Raw genomic sequence first — 11,593 nt, forward strand, 5'->3', positions numbered from 1 at the left:
CGCTGTGGCCCGCGGCCCAAGTGCAGGTCACGGGCAGCCTGGCTAACGGCCTGTACTTGCCGGACAGCGACGTCGACCTCACGCTGGTGGGACAGTGGCCACCCTCGCCGCCGCCTCTGTTGGTCCTGAGAGACGCCATCCTGCGGCAGGACGTGGCACTGCCTGCCTCACTCAAGGTTCTCGAGAAGGCCACTGTTCCTCTGGTTAAATTTGTTCATCAGCAGACCGGAGTGGAGGTGGACGTGTCTTTCGGCAGCGAGGCGGCTGTGCGCGCCGCGGTGCTGGTGGCAGACTTCAAAAAGCAGTTTAACACACTGACGCCTGTAGTTCTGTTCGTGAGATATTATCTGAAACAATTAAACCTTGGCCAAGTTTTCACAGGAGGCGTCTCCTCCTACGCCGTCACGCTCATGGCCACTAGCCTCCTCCAACTGCAGGTCCCGCCTGAGGAACGAGAAGAGCCTGCTCTGGTGCTTTTAAGATTCTTCTATTTTTATGGACACCAGTTTTCGTACGCCACGACGGGCATCAGCGTGCTGGGGGGCGGCCGCTACCTGCGGAAAGAGGACGTGCCCACCGTCATGCCCGGCGGCCACCGCCGGGCAGATCTGTGTATCCAGGACCCATTGACACCCGGCAATGATCTGGGCCGATCGTCCTTCCGTGTCTGGGAGGCGCGAAGGGCCTTCCAGCACGCGTACCTGGTGCTGGCGCCCGCCGCACACGCCCCAGGCCGGTACACCTCGCCGTGCTCCTTGCTGGGCCAGTTGCTGCTGGGGTACGGCGCTCCCTCGCGATGCCTCCCAGAAGGCCTCATTCATTACAGTCGTCAGTGCGCTTATCAGCAACAAGGCCCTCGGCTGCCTCAGCAGGAGCGTCACCACAAGTATGAACAGAGTTCTCAACTCGCTGCTCTGGTGGAGCATCACCCGGTGTCTCGGCTAACCCTTCAACAAAACAAGCAATACCCAAGCCACACAGGATCAAAAAGCAATCACCACAGTCATCAGCAGGGATACGGGGAAGTGTATCGCCACAGTCCTCAACAGCAACGTCAACACACGGTTCACCAGGGTTATTATTACCAGGGCTATTATTACCGCAGCTCTATCAATTACTGGGAGTGGTGTAACCAGAGCCATGAGGAGACACGTCACCATCACGGTCACCAGGATTACTGGAAGCAGTATTACCAGAGCCATGCGGAGGGCATCCAGCATCGAGGTCAGCAAGGCTATAGGGCGTGGTCTTATGTCAAACAAAATCAGAGAAGCAAGCAAGGAGGATTGCGTGGCAGGCACGGCCAGGCATCAGCGATGGGCTAGGCACAGGCACGAACAGGCACGCGTTGGGAGGGGCGTGAGCAGAGGCCTCAGCAGAGACATCGATACCAGGCTTGGAGCAGCCAGGACGCGACACAGCATTATGGGACCAGTTGAGATGCAGGTGAAGAAGCCTTAAGTTGTCGAGCACCACGAGATTCTGCCATAGGACAAGGAAGAGGAGGTTGTGATGGAGCTTGAACAAAATGAAGAATCACAAACAAATCACACGGAGATTTTACTGCTTAGGAAGAAGCTCAGACAAAAATGATAAGCGTGACAAGCGGTAGGAGTATCACTACCTTCAAACAAAAATGTAAAATGCATAAAAAAAAAAAAAACTTATATAAAACAAACAAACAGATAAGAAGTCAAAGAATAACTTTATGATAATGAGGATCATGACACCCAGGCTAAGGAGAAGAGGCAGGACACGGAGGAGCATGACACGCAGGCTAAGAAGAGGCAGAACACGGAGGACCATGACACGCAGGCTAAGAAGAGGCAGAACACGGAGGACCATGACACCCAGGCTAAGGAGAAGAGGCAGGACACGGAGGACCAGGACACGCAGGCTAAGAAGAGGCAGAACACGGAGGACCATGACACGCAGGCTAAGAAGAGGCAGAACACGGAGGACCATGACACCCAGGCTAAGGAGAAGAGGCAGAACACGGAGGAGCATGACACGCAGGCTAAGAAGAGGCAGAACACGGAGGACCATGACACCCAGGCTAAGGAGAAGAGGCAGGAGACGGAGGACCAGGACACGCAGGCTAAGAAGAGGCAGAACACGGAGGACCATGACACCCAGGCTAAGGAGAAGAGGCAGAACACGGAGGAGCATGACACGCAGGCTAAGAAGAGGCAGAACACGGAGGACCATGACACCCAGGCTAAGGAGAAGAGGCAGGACACGGAGGACCAGGACACGCAGGCTAAGAAGAGGCAGAACACGGAGGACCATGACACGCAGGCTAAGAAGAGGCAGAACACGGAGGACCATGACACCCAGGCTAAGGAGAAGAGGCAGGACACGGAGGACCAGGACACGCAGGCTAAGAAGAGGCAGAACACGGAGGACCATGACACGCAGGCTCTGTGAATTACCAGCAGCCACAGACTATGTTCATTCCACCATGACCTCAACAGAAGCTCAACAGAAAACAGTTCCGCCTCGACATGTTCCCTCACTGAGCGGGCCGCCCTCATGCGTCCTATCTGACTTCATTTTTATGTAATGTATCATGGAGATCAGCACAGAGATGAAATAAATGAATAAAAAGCCTGCTCACATGTAGCTCACAAAGAGAAAATAGGAGAAGTGAACTGCGTACAGAAATAGTCTGGGTTAAGGACATTAGGCAAATTGTTCCGGATTAAGACTGTTAAATGAAGAAAATAGTCTGGATTAAGGATAGAGGATTAAGAAAATAGTCCGAATTAAGGATAGTGGATTAAGAAAATAGTCTTAACTATGGATACTGGATTAGAAAAATAATCAGAATGAAGGCTAGTGGATTAAGAAAATAGTCTCCATTAAGGATACTGAATTAAGAAAATAGTCGGTATTAAGGATAATACATTAAGAAAATACTCTGACTAAAAATACTTGGGATCAACGACAGAGGATTAAAAACAGTCTTGGTTAAGGATAATGGATTAAGAAAGTAGTCTCGATTAACCCTTCAACTGCGGACAAAAAAAAAAAAAAAAACACACATCATAATGCAAGGCGAAAATCTAAATGTAGAAGTATATAATGAATGAGGAGACTGTGATGTGAAACACTACGGCACATCAAAGTGGTACACAAAATATTGGACCAACACGACCAACTCAAAAAGCGCGATAAAATTTCACTTGCCGGGCTGAATGATGACTCTGGACAGGTGAAAGCTATCGCTCGCTCTGCCTCAGGCTGTTGCTCTCTTCTCTCCTCTCTCTCCTCCTCTTCTCTCTTTTCCTCTCCTCTCTCCTCTCCTCTCCTTTCCTCTCCTCTCTCCTCTCTCCTCTCTCCTCCTCTCCTCCCTTCTCTTTTCTCTCTTCTCCTCTTGTCTCTCATCTCCTCTCCTCTCCTTTCTCCTTTCTCCTCTCCTCTCTTCTCCTCTCCTCTCCTCCTCTCCTCTCCTCTTCTCTCCTCTCTCCTTTCTCCTCTCCTCTCCTCTCCTCTCTTCTCCTCCTCTCTTCTCCTCTCCTCTTCTCTCCTCTCTCCTTTCTCCTCTCCTCTCCTCTCCTCCTCTCCTCTCCTCTCTCAGTCTCAGTCAGTGTGTCCGTGTGTGAAGACGTGTTCTCGTGACCTCTCTGACCTCTCTGAAGTGATCCGAAGCAGTCTGATTGTTCAACGTATACATTCGCTGGAAAGTGATAAGTGTATAAGTTTATCTTTATTTCTGCATCACATAGTATTGTATTAACTCTACGTCTCTTTGAATAATTTGTGCTAAATTTGTTTTAAATTCGTATTAAACAGTGATTTAAATTTGTTTTTGCATATTTTGTCAATTTAATTTACAGTTCTCTGTTTCCCAGACATTTGATTAGTAACACAGTATTTTCATTATTGTATCACCCATATTTCCAGCAATATTAGTGATGTGGTGTAGCTAATTTTGTACGTTTCAGATTTTCAGATTAATTATATAATTATTTATTATATTTTGCATTGTCCGGTAATTTTTGTTTTTTTCAGAATTTTTGTATCCCTTTCAATTATTATTATTTTTCTAATTACATCTGTTCTTTCAGCCCACATTTTGTGTCGTCTATAAATTTATTGCATATTAATATTTATATTCTATTCAATGTGAATTTGCCTTACAGCCAGTCCTCCACATCTGCTTTTCCCACCGAGCTCAGTCCCCTCGGGATCTGACTGCGCTCGACCTTGACCGCGTCCCGTCCGACCTTAACCCTCTAATTGCCCTACCTGCTCCTTAATCCACCAACTTTGTACCTTTTAGGTTTTTAAAATTTAACGATCATCACCATAAGTTTTCGTCTGTTTTTCGTCTATTTCTTTGCAGTGTTGCAATCACGATCAACATGCCGAGTCAACTGAGAGCCTGTGTTGCCTGCAACGGCAGATTTGCGAAACAAATGTATTCACTTGGATCAGATGAATGTCGCCTTTGTAAAATGAACGCTCACATAAGAAAAATGACCGAAAAAATGGCAATCTTAGAATCATTCATAGCTGACAATATCGGCATGGTCACCCAGGACCTGACTCCCTCCGTCCCTAGCCCACCCCTATCCTTCCCTCTTCTTCCCTCCACTTCAGATCACGCCACCAGCTGCCCTGATTCCCCGCCTTCATCCCTTCCTTCCTCGTCTACCTCGCCATCCTCCTCCCCCTTCTCCTCCTCTCCCCTCTCCACCTCCTCCTCCTCCTCCTCCTCCTCCTCCTCCTCCACCACCACCACCACCACCACCACTACCACCCGCTCCTCTCCCTCACCCTTCTCCTCATCCTCTCCCCATTCCCCCTCCTCCCCCTTCCTCTCCTCCTCCTCCTCCTCCTCCATCCTCTCCTCCTCCTCCCAGTATTTTTAATTTCCCTGCCCTTCCCCCCCGTCCTCTTCTTCGCCTCCCTCTCCTTCCACGTCGTCCTCCTCCTCCTCCTCCTCCTCCTCCTCCTCCTCCTCCTCCCCCTCGCCCTCCTCCTCCTCCTCCTCCTCCTCCTCCCCCTCCTCCTGCCCCACTAACTCCTCATCCTCTCCCCGTTCCTCTCCCCCCCCTTCCTCCGCCCCCCACTCTCCTTCCTCCTCCTCCCCTCCCCCCTCCTCTTCCTCCTCCTCCTCGTCATCATCCCCCTCCTCCTCCCATTCCTCCTCCGCCTCCTCCTCCTCTAACTCTTCAAATTTCACCAGTGCACGGAAGGGTGCCAGGCCGACCACAGCTTTCAAGCGACCACTCCCCGCGACAGTATTCAACCGTTTCGAAGTCCTCTGCGATTATGATAACGTAAATGAAGATTGCAGGTTAATAGGCGATTCCATAATCAGGGGACAAATAGATGAGTTCTGCTCCCGTGCCCCGCGCCGACGTAGAAGGCACTGCATCCCCGGAGGAACGCTAGACGACGTCACAGCCGCGTGTGACGACATCAGTAACGACGCGAACGCAAACACCCTCTTCCTCATCCACGTAGGCACGAATAATGTTCAGCAAACACGATCAGAGGCCCTACTAGAAAAATATCGAAAAATGATTAAGAAATATAAAGAAAAGTCAAGCAACGTTATTATCTCTGGTATCCTCCCCCGAATAAATGCGGACAAAGAATTCTATAGCAAAGCCTTCAGCACCAATGCGCGCCTCGGTAACCTGTGCAGGGAGGAAGGTGTCGAATTTGTAAATCTGTGGAATAACTTTTACAACCAAAGGCTTTTGTTTCATAATGACGGATTGCATCTTAACGAAATAGGATCAGCGCGGCTCGGTCGCCTATTCCACGATGCGGTTGTCGCTCACCTGGCAAAAAACGAGAACCAATTAGCACGGCCAGGAACAACATAAGAAATAGTGCTAACACTGCCCCATCAACTCAAAATCTTGTTAGGGTTTGTCTTGTTAACGCTCGTAGTATTAGAAATAAATTTCAAGATTTGGAGGAAATAGTTTGCATGGATGAATACGATATTATCGGCGTGACGGAATCGTGGATTAATACAGTAAACAGAGATTATTTGGCCGAATTCTCGATACCCGGGTATAGCTTATTCAGTTGCGAAAGGCACAAAAGAGAAGGAGGCGGGGTGCTCCTCTATGTTAAATCAAATCTTCACCCAATAACAAAATCCATCCAGAAAATAGATAATATAAACGCATCATTCATCCAACTTAACTTTCAGTCCCGCAAAATCGTGATCGGTATAATTTATAGACCTCCAAGTCAGTCAGCGGCTACAGATAACCAACTCTACGACCAGATAGCTGAAATTTGTTGTCAAAATGAAACCGTAATTTTTGGAGACTTCAACCTTCCTATACGCAGATGGGGCGATCCTCTAAATTCACATACGGGTCTTAGTTTATACGCGAACCTGCTCGAAAGCAGCCTTCACCAATTAGTCGAACAACCGACAAGAGGCGATAATATCTTAGATCTTGTTTTAACTACGAATGAAAGCATCGTCAGTAATGTATTAGTAGGACCCAAGTTCAGCAGCAGTGACCACCGGGTGATCACCTTCAGTGTTCAAATAAATAAATCTAAAGTAAAAGAAAGTAAAGAGAGAGTACCTGATTACCAAAGGGCCAACTTTAGAAAACTTAGAAATATTCTTAAGCATACCGATTGGAGTGAGCTCTTGAGTAACAATAGTATTAACGAAGCGTGGAAAATATTTACACACAATCTTACTAAAGCGGTAGATGCATCTGTTCCACTACGAAATAGGCGCTCGATTGCTAACTCTAAACCGAAATGGTGGAACACGGAAATAAAAAATAGCCTTCTCGCTAAAAAACGTGCATACCATAAATATAAGCTCACTAAAGAAAACAGCGATAAGATCGAACATGACCGATTACGCCGTAACTCCAAAGTACTCATTAGGAAAAGTAAGAAAAACCTCGAACTTCACATCGCTAATAGCAGTAAATCTAATCCCAAAGAATTTTTCAGTTATATCAGAAAGAAAAAAACACTACCATCAGAAATTGGTCCATTAACAATGCAAAACGGCGAGTACACCGAAGACGATACCTCGATGGCAAACATCTTAAATAAATACTTCTCAACCGTATTCACAGAGGAAGATAATTCAGAACGACAACCGACTCCTTGCATTCTAAGTAATAACGCTTTTTTGAACACGTGCACTTTTGATGAAAACGAAATTTTGAGAGCGATAAATAAAATCAAAGTAAACAAAACGCCGGGTCCTGATAGAATCTCTCCAAGAGTCATAAAAGAGGCTAAAAATGAACTAACTAAACCACTCTCCATGCTGTTCTGTAAATCGTTAAGCACCGGAAAAGTCCCCGACGAATGGAAACTCGCGAACGTTACACCTATATTTAAAAAAGGTGACAAGTCTCAATCTCAGAATTATCGACCAATAAGCCTCACATCGATAGTAGGTAAGCTAATGGAATCGCTCATAAGAGATAAAACGGTAGCATTCCTCGAAAATAATAATATCATCAAAGACTCTCAGCACGGATTCAGAAACAAACGGTCATGCCTCACAAACTTACTCGACTTTTTCCACCATGTATATAACCTGTTTGATGACACTAGGGCGGTCGATATAATTTATTTAGATTTTCAAAAAGCCTTCGATAAAGTTCCCCACAAACGCCTCATCAATAAAGTAAAAGCTCACGGTATAACTGGCAATCTAGTATCATGGATCGAAGATTGGCTATCGGGCCGCAAACAACGGGTAGTAATTAACGGCAAATCGTCAGATTGGACCAACGTAAGTAGTGGCGTTCCTCAGGGATCAGTCTTAGGACCGATACTTTTTATCATATATATAAACGATATTGATGAAAATATTAAATGTAAAATATCAAAATTCGCAGACGATACAAAAATTGCAAATAGGGCGGACTCGGAAACCCAGCGTCACCGTTTACAAAGCGATCTAGACACCCTCGTCGAATGGTCCAACACATGGCTTATGAACTTCAATATTAACAAATGTCACATATTACATATTGGAAATAGTAATCCACGAGTGAGCTACACAATGGAGAACGCCCCCATAAAGTGCGTAGAAAGAGAAAAAGATCTCGGCGTCGTAATATCAACTGATCTCAAGCAAAGTAATCAATGTACCGAAGTAGTGAAAACTGCAAATAAATTAATTGGATTTATCGGAAGATCGTTCTCATTCAAAACCGAAAAGATAATTCTAACGTTATATAATTCGCTTGTACGCCCGCATCTCGAATATAATGTACAATTCTGGTCACCTTATTATAAGAAAGACATTGAGAAATTAGAAAGAATACAGCGCCGATTAACCAAAATGATCCCAAGATTACGTAATAAACCATACGAGGAACGATTAAAAGAACTAAATTTATTTTCTCTAATGAAACGTCGATTACGTGGGGACCTCATCACACTTTTTAAAATTTTTAAAGGATTCACGAATATGCATCCCGATAACTTCTTAACACTAGACAGGTCAAACTTCACCAGAAACAACGGGTTCAAGATTGTAGGAAAGAGATTCAAAACAAATGAGGCCAAACATTTTTTCTTTAATCGCGTTATAAATATTTGGAATGGTTTGCCATCGAGCGTAGTTGATTCAGGTACTATTGAGACCTTCAAAATTCGTCTTGATAAATATTTTGAAACAAATCCCCGGTTGTCACTGTTCATATCCGAGTAAGCAAATGCGTTTTTCACTTAATGTGCCTCTGATCGTCTAGTGCCGGGTGTTTTTGCGAATACACTATGCCCTCCCTACATGACACAGACAGCCCCGAGTTAACGGTCACTACTAGTACTCTCGACCTGTGAAAGGCTGTGGAAAGTCAGAAGCCCTGACAATAGTGATCATCATCGGGAATTAAGTACCAGGGTTCACTGTTGCAGGGGGTAACCATATAGTGTGCGGCGCCCCGTTGTGGGAAGTGCACTTTTACAGTGGATTGAACGCAGCTGGGGCCTGATTGACTGCTGCCTCCCTCGTTAGCGCCAGGCAAGGCTGCCGCACCACCTCTTGACTTCCACACTGTGTCCACATTTACACTACATTACACTATATCCACACCCACAGATAACCCTGAGTTAACGGTCACTACTCCCACTTTTGACCTGTGACGGGTTGTGTTGTCTGGGGCTCTGTCAACTATTGGTCACCATCGGGACTACCAGGGGTCAATGTTGCAGGGGGTAAACAGGGTACGGCGTCCCTCATAGGGAAAGTACTCTTACTCAGTGGAGTGAACGGAGCTGGGGCCTGATTGACTGCTACCTTCCTAGAAAGCGCCAGGCAAGGCTGCCGCACCACCCCACAGACTTTCACACTGTGGCTCCACCTACACACATAAACACCTCATTACATAAACGTCAAGCATATACACACTCCCCTCACAAACACAAGTAGACGTAGTCTGATACTTCGTTTCTCTGTCCCTAGAAATTCCATGTGGTTTTTCAATACCACATGGTACATTTCCATTTTCCGGCCAGCTTCGGCTGGTGGGATGGGTGGGTGGGAAGGAGCCTTCTACTTTACTATCCTGTCTCTCATACTATGTAGTTAGTATAGAATAGTTAACCAATCAACCTAGTAAGGATCCCAGGGTCTGTTGTTGCTTGGTCTTTCCTTTGTATTCCTTTGTATTCCTCTCCTCCTCTCCTCTACTCTCCTCTCCTCTCCTTTCTCCTCTCTTCTCCTCTCCTTTCTCCTCTCTTCTCCTCTCTCTCCTCTCCTCTCTCCCCTCCTTACATCTCTCCTCTTTTCTCTCCTCTCTTCTTTTCTCTCCTCTCCTCTCCTCTTTTCTCTCCTCTTTTCTTTTCTCTCCTCTCCTCTCCTCTTTTCTTCTCTTCTCTTCTCTTCTCTTCTCTCTCATCTCCTCTCTCCTCTCATTTTCTCTCCTTTCCTCTTTTATCTCTTCTCTTTTCTTCCCTTTTCTTTTTTCCTCTAATTTCCTTTCCTCTTATCTTCTCTCCTCTTATCTCTCCTCTCCTCTCTCCTCTCCTCTCCTCATTTTTCTTCTCTCCTCATTTCTCTTCTCTCCTCTCCTCTCCTCTCCTCTCCTCTCCTTTCCTCTTGTCTTATTTTTCTCCTCTTCTCTTCCTCTTCCTTGCCTTCCTATTAAATGACAACAGTTACTGCTTTCTCTTTTTCTTTTTTTCTGGCGTGTTTGATTCCGACAGAGAGAGAGAGAGAGACAGACAGGGAGAGAGAGAGAGAGAGAGAGAGAGAGAGAGAGAGAGAGAGAGAGAGAGAGAGAGAGAGAGAGAGGGGGGGGAAGGGTGGGGAGAGAGAGAGAGAGAGAGAGAGAGAGAGAGAGAGAGAGAGAGAGAGAGAGAGAGAGAGAGAGAGAGAGGGGGGGAAGGGTGGGGAGAGAGAGAGAGAGAGAGAGAGAGAGAGAGAGAGAGAGAGAGAGAGAGAGAGAGAGAGAGAGAGAGAGAGAGAGAGAGAGAGAGAGAGAGAGAGAGAGAGAGAGAGAGAGAGAGAGAGAGAGAGAGAGAGAGAGAGAGGTGTTTCTGGTGTGCGGAGCCATCGTTCTGCAGCAAGTGAAATGTTGGCGTGCTTTTTTGAGTTTGTTAAGTTTGGTGTAATACACAACGCATCACTTTCCTGTGGTGCAACATTTCACATCACCGTCTTGTCATTCATTACACTGTGTACTTTTGCATTTAGATTTTCGCCTTGTATTATGATGTCTATTTCTGTCCGCAATTGAAGGATTAAGGGTAGTGGATTAAGAAAGTAGTCTGGATTAAGGATATTAGATAAAGGAAGTGTCTGTATTAAGGATACTGAACTAAATAAATAGTCTGCATTAAGGAGAGTACATTACGAAAAGTCTGCATTAAGGAGAGTGCATTAAATAAATGTTCTGGATGAAGGATGTCAGATGAAGGAAATATTGGGGATTAAGGATGCTGGACTAAATAAATAGTGTGCATTAAAGATACTGCATGAAATAATTGTGTGGATTAAGGATAGCAGACTAAGAGAATAGCCTGAATTAAGGAGAGAAGATTGAGAAAGCAGTGTTGATTAAGGACAGTGGATTAAGGACATTCCTTGGATGAAGGTCATTAACTTAAAGCAAAAACAAATAACATCTCTTACACGCAATGTATGTTTTTAATGCCATCAGTTAGTACGTGATTGAAACAGTTATATTACTGTGCTCACATATGGAGCAGTGCACCTAATAGATGTAGTTTGCCACCTGTCTAGCCATTGTGGTTAATCCTTGCTAATCATTATCTTCTTATAAATAATAACACCCAAATGTGATTATAATCATAATCTAATCCAAATCATACAAAAAAAAATAATCATAATAAAAAACAGCAAAACTAAAGTCATCACAATTTAATCACAATCAAAAACTATTCCAGACCATAATGAAAATAAAATTATATATATATATATATATATATATATATATATATATATATATATATATATATATATATATATATATATATATATATATATATATATATATATATATTTTTTTTTTTTTTTTTTTCAATCATGCCCAAGTCTGATAAAGAAGCGCTGCGGGTGTTTACTGCCAAGAAAATAAATAAAGAAAAAAATAACAAAAGA

At 44.9% G+C, this 11,593-nt stretch overlaps 1 protein-coding gene across 1 annotated transcript; it reads left to right on the forward strand.

Moving 5' to 3' along the window:
* Positions 1-1,704: 1,704 nt before the first annotated feature.
* On the forward strand, positions 1,705-3,772 carry LOC135098614 (protein starmaker-like; the record flags this gene model as incomplete). The annotated part of the gene is made up of 1 exon (XM_064000964.1): positions 1,705-3,772. A coding segment is annotated over one exon (723 nt), but the record flags the coding sequence as incomplete, so codon positions are not given.
* Between the last annotated feature and the right edge of the window lie 7,821 nt (positions 3,773-11,593).

This window comes from Scylla paramamosain, unplaced genomic scaffold, assembly GCF_035594125.1.
Source record: "Scylla paramamosain isolate STU-SP2022 unplaced genomic scaffold, ASM3559412v1 Contig70, whole genome shotgun sequence".
Lineage (NCBI taxonomy): Eukaryota > Metazoa > Arthropoda > Malacostraca > Decapoda > Portunidae > Scylla > Scylla paramamosain.